Raw genomic sequence first — 13337 nt, 5'->3', positions numbered from 1 at the left:
TAACGCCAACGCCACAAAATGTATGGGATTTGACATTAGTATTCGCTAGCGAAACGATGGCTTATGTCAAATCGCATACATTTTGTTAGCGCTTACGATAATCGCTTGCCACTTGTCTACTAGTGCTGGCCCTTAGTCAAAATGCATTCGGTAGCGAAGTAACATGTCAAAAATGACATAACATCCCAAATGCCATATAATTACTTAGCGATGCGAGTAAAATTTCATAATATTTTTACATCTAATTTCACTATCTAAACTGGCGAATGCATTGGGATTTGGGATTTGTGACTAAGGCCTCAGGATAATTTTTGTACGGTCCTTGTACGTTTGCCCACGATGGAGAAATAGAGGCGATTAGGAACTTGTATATAAAGGGGAGGTGAAATATCTGTCTGTTTGTTTGTTATCTCATCATACCCAAACCGCTCCACCGATTTTACTGAAATTTGGTTTGGAGACGCTTAAAGTCCCAGAAAAGGATGTATAGAAGATAAGCGAATTTTGGCGCAACGCAGTTAAGGACGTTATCTAGTAAAATATAAAAATATTAAATTGCTTATGATCGAGAAAGAAAGGTTAATATGCCTTTTGAAACATAGCTAGTATCTTTGAAAAGCTGTATCGTATCGACCTGCCTATTAAATGCATATTATTGAGAGTTGAGACATAGAACACTCAAAGGTACGTCTTATTATAAGCCACTTATGAGAAGAAATAAGTTATCAAGCATTCGTGCAAGTTGTTCAACTCTTCAGTTATTGCGATTATTTTATTATTTCGATATGCTATAAGTACTTTGTTGAGTACTTACTAATAATCATCAGCTCTTATAAATACAAACACAATCATACTAATATTGTTAAGGTAAAAGTATGTCTATTGCATCACGAAAAACTGATCGAATTTTGATCTAGTCCATGCTAATAGTTTAAAGATTTTAGCCTATGTAGTTCGTGGGTTACTCTGTGAAAGGACATTTAGGCAATAGTTTTTCGTCAAAATCGATCCTTAAAGCCTGAAAAGGTAATAGACACATTTTTTTAATCCATAGTAATATTATAATTATGTGAAATAGTGTCTGTCTGTCTGTTACCTCTTTATGCTGAAACCACACAACCAATTTTGAAGAAATTTAACAATTGTATACTTTTTACCCTAGAAAATTGCTGCAACGGAGTTGCGGGCGTCATCTAGTATTATTGTATTATTTATTTACTTACATTACAAAATAATTATATTTTAACTTTTTAGTCCACATTAAATCAAATACGATTGTCAAGTAGGTATAAGAGCAGTACACTATTACGTGTGTATTACCAATGCGACCCAAAACTTTGGGGTCTGATTCTGAAACTTTTGAGGGCATCCTCGGTTGTCAACTTAAATGAAACCGCTATTTAATTTGCTAATAAACAAATTGTTTTTGTTATAGAAATATTTTGTTGAACAATATAAACTTTGGTTTATTAAAACGTTATTGGTAATAAGTTTCGAGTAGTAATTTTGCGACGTATACAGTTATTTAGTTTCCAAACCATTGAATATATTTTGTTTCTGTTTTGTAAAGGCAACGTAGACTACTTAATAATCGATTATAAATTCTGAAATAGCAATTTGAAAAATATTGCTTTTTTCACAGCACGATTTTTCGGACACGGTAAAATTACTAAAATACTATTATGTAGTCGTTTGCAGATGAATAGCAAACTTAACAAGTATCCTCTGGACTGGACTGGTGGACTCTACGAACAATGTCCGTCAAGTGCCGCCACCGGCCAAAACACCGCCTTTTATTTCCTATTGAGCCCCACTACCTACTACCGTTATGCCCACTACCCTCACCTGCAGTGCCCCTAAACATAAGCGGTGATGTTGTCAAGTTTGGCCATCCAACAATGCAAGTCCAACACGCTCAACCGAAAGCCTTTATCACATTTTATGTAAAACTTTACAGGAATTGCTATCGGGCACGGTTTGGTTACTATTTAAAAGATGTTTAGCAAAATGGACTATACACTATTCCATTTTTTTATTATTATTTCACTTTATACGTAGCGAAGCACGAACTAAGCCGCTAGTAATCTGTATAGATTACTAGCGGATGTAACAAAAACAAGTGATAATACTTCAGGGTGTGTATGTGTTCCTTGTAGAGAGTTCACTGTGAAAGTAGCAGCGCTGAAAGACCAAATGTTTTTTTCACTTTAGTATGGGGAAACTTGTGGCGCTGAGGCTCTTTCCCATACAAAAGTGAAAAAAAATTGGTCTTTCAGCGCTGCTACTTTCACAGTGAACTCTCTACAAGGAACACGTACACACCCTAAAGTATTATCAAAATATATTTTTGTTACACCCTGTATACTTAAATAAAAATGAATTTTAAATTTTGTTAGTCTCGCTAAAACTCGATAACGGCTGAACCGATTGGCTATTTATAGTATTGTAATATTTATATAACATATATAGTCTTGTAGAAGTTCAGGGAAGGTTTAAACGTTCTCCGGTCATCGAGTTTTATAATGAAAATTATATTACTGTTCCTTTACGTTTTCGTCGTTGACGCGAAAAAGTTCACAAGATGTCGCCTGGCTAAAGAGCTGGTCGATATTAAATTGTTTCAGAAGACATTTTTGGGAAACTGTAAATATATTATTATTATTATGTTTGTGAAAGGTATTCCTTGCTCACGGGCACATAAATCCCGGACCTTTGGAAGGCATGCGGGGGGCCGAAGCCAACACGTAGAGGCCCGTTACACAGTTTTAATCTAAATGTTATGTGACACTGGCCGGCGACTTTCTATGTCCGCACTATGGGAGTACGACCAAGGAGAGCCAGCGGCCAGTGTAGGACTATTACAGCTGGGAATGGATATTAGAAATGATACCGGGCTATGGGGGTGAGGTGCTAGTGGGCTGGGTAACTAGGACTATGGAAGGACTATGGCGTCTGCCGATACAACGTGGAAACATGTATCATAAAGTTGGCAGACGGTGACTCGCCAACTCTTTGAAGGGGCCCCTCAAAATGGTCGCACGCACGGTGCACCGAGGCGGCAACATTGACAGAGCGGCTTGAGACAGGAGTGGTGTCGCTGGACTTTAAACGCCGATCATTTGCACCCTCAGAGGGTCCCATCACGTCGCCCACTCGCCACCTCATCCTCCCTCCGAGTCGAAGCTCTTGCGACTGCACTCGGACCGGCCGGTTAAGGCAAGGCAGAGGTAGGGCCTGATTCTCCGTCAGCGTTCACTCCGGCCGGCCGGTGAAGGCAAGCCGGAGATGGAGAACAGGGGCTTCCCTGGGAGCACTCGGGTTCGTGGGGTCGCTACTCCCCAACAGCTCGCCACAAGCTGCCCTGCGGGCTTATTATTATTATTATTAAATGACCCGGTAAATGTTGTTTTGCCATATTATGGGAATGTGTTCGAGCGACTTCCGATCATGCGAGACGCGGTATGATCGGGGCCACCCACTGTTGTGATGGCAGACTTTTTCATTGTTGTTTTTACGGACATTGAAGTTTCAGAGACGCATCTCAGAAACGTCGATAGCGTGATTTAGAACGCCGTTTAATCCGCTACAAAGTTTTTTCGGGTATAGATGTGGTCGATTCTCTTGCCAACTATAAGCACACAAAATTGCATCGGTCCAGTCCAAAAAAACGGTTTAGCTGTTTCGCAAAAGTTGGGCGAATAACACATGAGAATTTTTTTTTATAATAGCTTTTTTTGGGTCAAAAATTTTTCCTTACATAATATCTGCTATGTTTTAACAGTCCCAGCCAGTGATCTCATCTGAGCATTATTTAACATGAAATTTTGTTGTATAACATCTATGGAGTACCAAAAAAAACATGTGATATTAGCGCCCTCTGCCCCGACTCATGCGTACTATTTACAATTTTTTTTATGAAATTAGGGGGCAAACTAGCAAACGGGTCACCTGATGGAAAGCAACTTCCGTCGCCCATGGACACTCGCAGCATCAGAAGAGCTACAAGTGCGTTGCCGGCCTTTTAAGAGGGAATAGAGTAATAGGGGAGGGTAGGGAAGGGAATAGGGTAGGGGATTGGGCCTCCGGTAAACTCACTCACTCGGCGAAACACAGCGCAAGCGCTGTTTCACGCCGGTTTTCTGTGAGAACGTGGTGTTTCTCCGGTCGAGCCGGCCCATTCGTGCCGAAGCAGGGCTCTCCCACGTACATTAATAAAGTAATAATACCTCGGTATACTTTTTAGGGGTGTGCCTTATAGAGCAAGTGAGCGATCGGGATACATCGGCCCTCAAGGTGTCACCGAGTGGGAAGAAATCCTATGGATTGTATCAGGTGCGTACTAACATATTATACGAAAACTGGGCAGTTCTGGAAATACAGCATACATATGGGACGAATTGATAACTTCCTTTTTTAAGTTGGTTAAAAATAAGTATTTTAAGGGAGATCGCAGACGGCACACTTTTTGTGTGATCAAGTCTGTGGCGCACATACAGTCGGCATGGCGCGGGCGCGGCCATGCATTTTTTGCTGTTCCATTGCTTGTTTTAGCTTTAATTTGCATAGAAAACAAGCAATTTAAAACACATGCAACACGGTTTTTTACTTTTTCGCGGCGTCACCTTAAGTAAGAATGAGACATTTAATTGAATGAATATTTTTAAGGAAAATCCATTAATCACATAATATACAGATAGCAATATTATATAGATCATTTTCGAATAAGGTTGATTTTCACAAAAATAATAACTTATTTCAGATCCCTAGTAAATGGTGTAAGGAAGGTAAAAAAGGTGGAGACTGTAACATTGCTTGCGAATGTAAGTGTAATACTTAATTTTGCTGGATTCCCATTAAAATCATGCATTACAATATTTTTCCAAGTAAATAGGTACAAAAAAGTTTTCCACGAAAAAATCTTCCCATTATATTATGTTGTGTCGTCTGCATAGCAGACCAAAGCGTAACCTTCGGAGAAGGGCCACTTGCCGAATGCGATTGTAACCGATGTATCACAGGAGTGGGCCAAGAACAGACCCCTGCAGAACACCGATTAAGCCGCCCTACGACTACTTACCCTGAGTTTTGTAAAAAAAACATAAATTGTGATGATATTGCTGAAATAGGCTTGATATATTTTGTAATCGTCTATAAATCATCTAAATACCTAATTTGAATGATCAGAGATATAAAACTGTTTCATTTCAACAGCTGACGAATATCCTTATATCCTTTTAGTCCTTTCAGACTAAATACTTTAAATATTTACACAGAAAAATATTCTACTTGATTGAAACGCACCTGAGGCATGCCGCATGAATGACTGGTATATTATACAACTGTATTTAAAGACGCCTGATACCTAGTTAATCCGCCAGTTTAAAAAAATGTGCTTAAAATAACTATACAATAATTATTGAAATAAAGTCTTGGTAGTTAGACAAAATATTTTCATGGATTATTTTTCCGACCCAAATATCGACCAATAGAATTGCACCATTCGACGTCACGTGGTACAACCTACATGGTATTATACTGATAATTTTTTGAAAATTTTCTCTGGTAGTTGCTATATATAAAAAACAAATTCTAATTCTATTGGCCGACATTTGGGACGGAAAAATAATCCCCCGAATACCACACGAGCTTCAAAATTATCTGGCATTTCCCTCAAGGTTCCCTGCAAACAAATAAAGTCGTCAAGTTTTTCAGGTTAAAAAATCACGAGCGCGAAGCTCCTCCTTCATTTGTTTGCAACGAACCTATCGGGAAATACCCGATAATTTTGAAGCTCTTGTGGTATTATAAGTGATAATTTTAATATTATTAAAATATTTCAGCTTTACTGGACGACGACATACGAGATGATACGGCGTGCGCGGTGACCATCTTCAACAAAGAAGGCTTCAAGTACTGGAACCAGTGGACCACGAGGTGCAAGAAAAACATCGACTTCATAACGAGAGAGATTTATAAGTAAGTTTTTCCACTATTATAGCAAGGTTGTATTATTCCAATCCAGTAATCCAATTCAGCGCTGGATTACTAATGAGTAATGGAATAATATAAAGGAGCACTGAAACGCATTTGGATTGGATCACTGTATTGCGATAGTGTAAACCAGCCGTTATGGCTGCGTTTCCACCAGAGATGTGTTGCAAGGAATGTGTTTTTGAGAACCAATAGAATCGCTTCATTGACGTGAGCTTGCCGTGACATCGCTTCGCGCGGCGATGCTATTGGATCTTAAAACACAATATTCCTCGCAATACATATCTGGCGGAAACGCAGCCTTAGGCCCATTTTCTTGGGGGTTTTCCTAAGCATAATAAAAACTAAGGAAACGTTACTCTCATACTTCATTCGTTTTGAATTTGGTTATTTTTCGCAAACTTTAGGATGGGTTGCACCAAGTTACTTTGTATGGAAAAAATGGCATGGTTATTTTATTATAAAATATTAAAGTACGCATAAAATATAAGACTTTCTGAAAAATTCAAGTGCCTACTTGCTACCATTATTGATATAGAGCAAAAAATGCCGAAAAAATCAAGTTTGTCGTATGGGAGCCACCCATAAATATTAATATTATTTTGTTTCTAGTATTTGTTTTTATACCGTCAATGGAAATACACAATCTGTCAAAATTTCAGAAGTCTAGCTATGGCGGTTCTTGAGATACAGCCTGGAGACAGACAGACAGACAGACAGACAGACAGACAGACAGACAGACGGACGGAAGGACAGACGGACAGATATCGAACTCTTAGTAATATGGCCCCTTTTTCACCCTTTGGGTACGGTACCCTAAAAAAAGTATAAAAGATTTAAATAAGCTTTAACGAAGGAGATCTTAGAATATCGTGTTCATAATAAGTAATTAATTAATACCAAGAAGACCTCCTTAAATATTAATAATAGTGCCATCCTACCCGGTCTTTTTTATGGAAAAGTTATAACAAAATTGTTAAGTAATAATTTTACATTTAATAATATTCTTTGTGAATATGTAAGTTTAAAAAAAAAAATATATGTTTCCGCTTCCGTTCACTTAGAACGTTTTGTTCCCTCTTGTTCTGGTTGTCAATTTTTTTTATGGAGTTTTGTATTGTGAATTACCAGTTTACAATTAGTTACAAATAAAAGTGATTAGAATATCTTATATTTTTATTGATTTTTCTGCATAAAGTACAATAGGTTATGGGCCCAGACTATCAATAAAATTATAAAGTGCAGTAGTAAACTCGGTACAACGTGATCGGCCATAAGACGCCAAAATGGATACCGGCAAAATGAACATCGAGCGCTTTGATGGAAATAATTTTCGCCAATGGCGATTTCAAATTAATTGTGCATTACGAGCAAAGGGTATCGATTTATCTATACCCAAACCAGAAGGGCAAGATGAAAAGTGGATGAAAAATGATGGGATAGCTATGTTCATCATTACATCAGCTATGGAATTACGGCAAATTGCTTTAATTGAAAACTGCAAAAGTGCATCGGAAATCATAGAAAAGCTCCAGTCCATATATGAGCAAAAATCTGAATTCAATAAGATGCTAGTGCATGAAAGATTTTACAACTACAAAATGAGTCCAAGTGACAGTATGGCGCAACACATTTCTAAAGTTGAGAGCTTGGCTCAACAGCTAAAGGACAGTGGTGAACAAATTAGTGATACTGCGATTATAACTAAAATAATAAGTACTTTACCATCTAAATACCGCTCACTGCGACAAGCCTGGATGTCATTGGACAAAAGTCAGCAAACTATCCACAATCTAACTGCTCGGTTGATGGATGAGGAGAACAGTTTAACAAGCGAAGAACAGAATGAAGTTGCACTAGTGACAGCTCATGAGAAACAAAATTTAGATAGAAAATCAAATAATAAACCAAACTCTGGATCTACACGTCATAGATTTATCTGCTATAAGTGTAATAAAAGAGGACACTTTGCAAGAGAATGCCGTAAGAAATCTGGTAATACCCAAGAGCAGAGCAACTTGTTAGTATTTAATGTTGAGGAAGAAATTGCTAATGTCACAGTGAGCTCCAGAGAAAGTGATGTATGGCTGTTAGACAGTGGTGCATCGATGCATATGACTTTCCGCAAAGACTTTTTCTCAAATTTAGAAGAATATAAAGATGCTAGCCGCACTTGCGTTAGGCAAGTGAAATTAGGCAACCAACAGAACTTGAAAGTGTGTGGAATAGGAACTGTGCAAATTAAAAAGTATATAAAGGGACAGTGGGAGGAAAATATACTGCGAGAAGTACTTTATGTGCCAGACCTACGGAGAAACTTGTTTTCGGAAGGTGCTATTATGAGATTAGGCTTTGTCATTATTAAGAAAGACACCAGTGCATTAATTTACAAGGACAATAAATTAGTGCTTAGTGCAACTCAAAAATTAAATAATTTGTATGAAATGAACTTTAAAACAGTCGTAAGTGCTAATTGTAATACAGTACAAATGTCACAGAACAGCTTAAAAGTGTGGCATGAAAGACTTGGACATTTAAATGTCAAAGAAATTATAAAAATGATTAAAAATGGACTGATTAAGTGTCCAGATTACAGTGAAGAAAACTTTGTGTGTGAAACCTGTATGTATGGAAAACAAAGTCGTCTCCCATTCCATTCTTCAGTGAGGGGTGAGTTGGCTCCTGGAGATTTGATCTACAGTGATGTATGTGGACCCATGAGCCAAGCGTCAATCCAAGGAAGGCGTTATTTTGTTCTATTTAAAGATGCCGCCTCTAGTTATCTGTGTGTATATTTTATGAAGCATAAATGCGAAGTATTGGACCATTTCAAAACATTTAATGCCATTGTGCAGAATAGATTTGGACATAATGTTCGAATACTACACACAGATAATGGGACAGAGTATATCAATAATGAATTTAAAGAGTTTTTGAATAAAAATGGAATTATACACGAGTGTACAGCTCCTTACACCCCGCAACAAAATGGGCGTGCTGAACGAGAGCTACGTACAATTGTTGAAAGAGCACGTTCAATGTTACATGGTCGCAGTATGCCTTTAAATTTGTGGGCTGAAGCCGTTGGATGTGCAGTCTATATTCAGAATAGAACGACTTCAAGTCAAGCCCCTATTAAATCTCCACATGAAATTTGGACTAGTGAGAAAGCTAATTTATCGCATTTAAAAATATTTGGTTCATGTGGTTATGTGCATATACCTGATCCCTGCCGGAAGAAATTAGAAAAGAAAAGCAACAAGATGTTTTTGGTTGGCTATGAAAATGAGAATTATAGGATGCTAGATAGCAAAACTAAAAGGATAAAAGTGTCACGAGATGTAATTTTTGATGAGTCGCTTGCAATGGTATTGCCCCAGAATAGGGTTATCATAGACACTTCAGAAATTGAATCCCAAAACAATTCTTCAGATGAATTTGTAGAAATACCAACTCCTGTGATGACATCTACACCCCAAACAGAAATTCAAGATAGCGAGGACAGCTTAGTAAGCTATAATGATAATGATCCTACATATGAACCATCTGAGACACTTCAAGAAAGTGATGATCAATTTATTAATGTCAATATGAGACCTCGACGTTTGAATGTAGAGTATGAAGCTAATTTAATAGAATGTCAAGTTCCCAAAGATTATGAGGAAGCTATTTCTTGTGCTGAGTCGAGTAAATGGAATGCAGCTATAAAAGATGAGTTACAAGCACATGAAATGAATAAGACATGGACTATAGTTGACAGGACAAATAAGAAACCAATAACCTCAAAGTGGGTGTTTAGAGTCAAGAAAAACAAAGAAGGTGAAATAGAAAGATTCAAGGCCAGATTATGTGCCAGAGGCTTTAGTCAAGTTAAAAATATTGATTATAAAGAAACTTTTGCGCCCACTACCAGATATGATTCTATTAGAATTTTATTAAGTTTATCTGCGAAGTACAAATATGAGATAATACAATTTGATGTTAAAACGGCCTTTCTATATGGAGAGTTACAAGAAGAAATTTTTATGGAAATACCAGAAGGAGTTAAGACAGAAAAAGACAAAGTGTGTAAACTGAATAAATCATTGTATGGTCTCAAGCAGGCACCAAGGTGCTGGAATTTAAAATTCAATAATTTCCTCAAGTCATTTGGTTTTAAGCAGTTAGAGTCAGATTATTGTGTTTTTAGTGGTTGTTTTAATAATGAAAAAGTGTTCTTAATTTTGTATGTTGACGATGGTCTAATATTTTCATCTAAGAAAGAAACATTGAACTCTATTGTAAATGCTCTGACAGCTAATTTTAATGTCAAAATAATGAACACTGTAAGCTATTTTGTTGGTTTAGAAATAGAAAAATTAGAAAATTCAATTCGCATAACTCAAACTAATTATATTGAAAATGTCATTAAAAGATTTCATATGAGTAATTCTAATCCTGTTTCGACTCCAGTTGATCATAATGTTGTGTTGAGTTATGATAATAATGAAAAACAGAATTCAAATTTTCCTTTTAGAGAAGCTGTAGGTTCTTTGTTGTTTTTAGCATCAGTTTCACGTCCTGATATATCATTTGCAGTAAATTTGATCTCACGTTATGTAAATAATCCTCAATTTTGTCATGTAAATGCAGTTAAGCGTATTTTAAAATATTTATTAGGAACAAAACATTTAGGTATTGAATATAAAAGTAATAGTAAAGTTATTGGTTACTCAGACTCTGATTATGCTAATGATGTAGAGACTAGAAAATCAACTACAGGATACATATTTTTAATGAATAATGGTCCAATTACTTGGAAAAGTCATAAACAGCAAACAGTTGCACTGTCTACAATGGAGTCAGAGTTCATGGCAGCCTGCGATGCCATAAAAGAGTTATTGTGGTTAAAACAATTTTTGTTCGAATTAGGTGAAACTTATAATTGTATAGAGTTGTTTGTAGATAATCAAGCTGCAATTAAATTACTTTGTAATCCTGTATATCACCAAAGGTCAAAACATATTGATGTTAAATACAAGTTTATTCGTGAGAAGGTAGAGGAAGGTATTGTAAAGGTTAATTATATTCCAAGTGCAAGACAATTAGCTGACTTTTTAACTAAGCCTCTATCTGCTATTAAATTTAACGCCAACAGAAAAGAAATTTTATGTTAATATTAAGTGTTAAGTTAGAAAGTTAGTTGTTTCTTTTAAATGTTAAATTAATGATAGTGTTAAATGTAAAATTAGTGGGAGTGTTAAGTAATAATTTTACATTTAATAATATTCTTTGTGAATATGTAAGTTTAAAAAAAAAATATATATGTTTCCGCTTCCGTTCACTTAGAACGTTTTGTTCCCTCTTGTTCTGGTTGTCAATTTTTTTTTATGGAGTTTTGTATTGTGAATTACCAGTTTACAATTAGTTACAAATAAAAGTGATTAGAATATCTTATATTTTTATTGATTTTTCTGCATAAAGTACAATAAAAATTAACGTAGTCTATGAAGATAGCCAATGTTGTTTTATTTGCAGACTTAATTGCAAAAGGTTGCAATTAAGTCAGCAAATTGCAGGTGCATTCAGAATTAGTCAATATACCTACAAAATGATATTAAGTATTAAGTACGCTTATCAAATGGATATTTTGATTTCTGCTCTATTTTATTTGTTAAACTTTTCATTAATTTAAATGTAAAGTTACCATTAAATGTTTTTGAGTGCGGCCGGTACGTTTCTTTTCCTTCTTTTGTTTCAGATGTCCAGGTCTGATAAAGGGTCGGTCGAATCGGAGGAAGGTGAGTCCAGTAACAGACCTGCCGAGCGAAGAATTGAAGAACAGAAGAAAACAAACAAAGAACGGGATCGATCGCAGGATCGGGAACCGCTGAGGAATTCGTTGTGCTATTCAGAAATAAACAATGAATGAATATTATGTGAATTTGTCTTAGCGGGCCCCTAGACGATCAATTGTATAGTGCAATATCACGTATTGTGAAATATTATTCAGCGTCTACGGTTGATATTAAACGTGCCCGCCTTTTAATCTTATAGTCAAATAAATTGTTCAATAATATTGTTCAATGATATTGCACAATAAAATTGATCGTTAAGGGTACTAACGCTTTAAAAATTTGAATAGTTTTTTTAAAATAATACCAATATCATATTTTATAGCACTAACACCTTTTTAATAAAAATATCTACGTTGAGTACCTATGCAGCAGACGTTTTAGTTAAACAAAATATATTTTATCACTGTCTATTAAGGCGCTGTGGTTGTTGCAACTACGTAAAATGAGTGTTTTAAATAATGTTTTTTGTAAAGAAAATGTCATTGTTTAAGTATAAAAAAGTACCGTTTTAAAATTGAGAAAATTTCCTATACGCAAAGGTATATTATTCAGTACACAATTTGAAAAATTCTGCTCGATAGAAAAAATCTCAAAGATGACTGTTATAACGCTGTTTTTAACCCCCGACAAAAAAGAGGGGTGTTATAAGTTTGACGTGTCTGTCTGTCTGTCTGTTTGTCTGTGTGTGTATCTGTCCGTGGCATCGTAGCATCTAAACGGGTGAACCGATTTTGAACTAGTTTTTTTTTTGTTTGAAAGCTGACATGATCGAGAGTGTTCTTAGCTATAATTCATCATCATAAACCTGCTCAGTGCTGAAAAATCTGGGTTTATCTGGTTCATGAAAGGCCGTTACCAACTTACAACCGTTTGATGGGTTTAATATTTTCGTTCGTGACATTTGTGAATATACAGTATACATAATTATACACATTAATGGAAAGTTGACCTGGTGCTACAGCATCACCTGGTAATCAATAGGATACTCAACTCCTCACCAACTTAGAGCAGAGGTTTCGTGTATGGGCACATTTTAATTGCGACAATCTACTGATTGTCTACGTCTTACTAGACGTAGAACAAAAGACATAGAATAAAACAGTAAATATATTTTGCATGCTCATTAGCATATTTTAGCTCCTATAAATCCAGTCTGCAGCATTCTGCAGCCTGGATTTATAGGAGCCGAGCTCGATGAGAGTGGAAGTGAGCCCAAACATAAAACCTCCACCCAAAGTGGAGGTTTTATGTTTGGGCTCATATTGACGGGCTCATCTAAGAGGACATTCATATACTGTACTAGCAGCCCGCCCCGGCTTCGCACGGGTGGACATTGATTTTTAAATAATTTATTTTGATAAGAATTAATGCCATGAGTAAAATAAAGGCATTTAAATGTAGTCCAAAAATATTTCAAGATTTTTTAATAAAAAAATGGTTATTGTGCCTCACTCAACATAGATAGGTATAGTGTGTCGCGGACTTTTTTGTAGATATTTAAAAGATCTA

The 13337-nt window shown here is 36.1% G+C and overlaps 1 protein-coding gene across 1 annotated transcript; it reads left to right on the top strand.

Annotated features, from left to right (window-relative positions):
- Positions 1-2472: 2472 nt before the first annotated feature.
- Positions 2473-11905, top strand: LOC121727955 (lysozyme-like). Its single transcript, XM_042116037.1, has 5 exons — positions 2473-2643; positions 4244-4332; positions 4760-4820; positions 5841-5976; positions 11732-11905. Exons 1-5 carry the CDS (start codon positions 2523-2525, stop codon positions 11862-11864), a joined length of 540 nt encoding a protein of 179 aa, XP_041971971.1. The 5' UTR covers positions 2473-2522; the 3' UTR covers positions 11865-11905.
- The last annotated feature ends 1432 nt before the right edge of the window (positions 11906-13337 follow it).

Source organism: Aricia agestis, chromosome 6 (assembly GCF_905147365.1).
Source record: "Aricia agestis chromosome 6, ilAriAges1.1, whole genome shotgun sequence".
Lineage (NCBI taxonomy): Eukaryota > Metazoa > Arthropoda > Insecta > Lepidoptera > Lycaenidae > Aricia > Aricia agestis.
Note: the sequence above shows the minus strand (reverse complement) of the source record. Positions and strands in the feature narration are given on the sequence as shown.

Coding starts and splice junctions, on each gene's coding strand:
- LOC121727955 (XM_042116037.1), top strand. CDS start 2,523: ATGAAAATTATATTACTGTTCCTTTACGTTTTCGTCGTTGACGCGAAA. Junction 2,644..4,243: donor GAAGACATTTTTGGGAAACT/GTAAATATATTA, acceptor TATACTTTTTAG/GGGTGTGCCTTATAGAGCAA. Junction 5,977..11,731: donor ATAACGAGAGAGATTTATAA/GTAAGTTTTTCC, acceptor CTTTTGTTTCAG/ATGTCCAGGTCTGATAAAGG.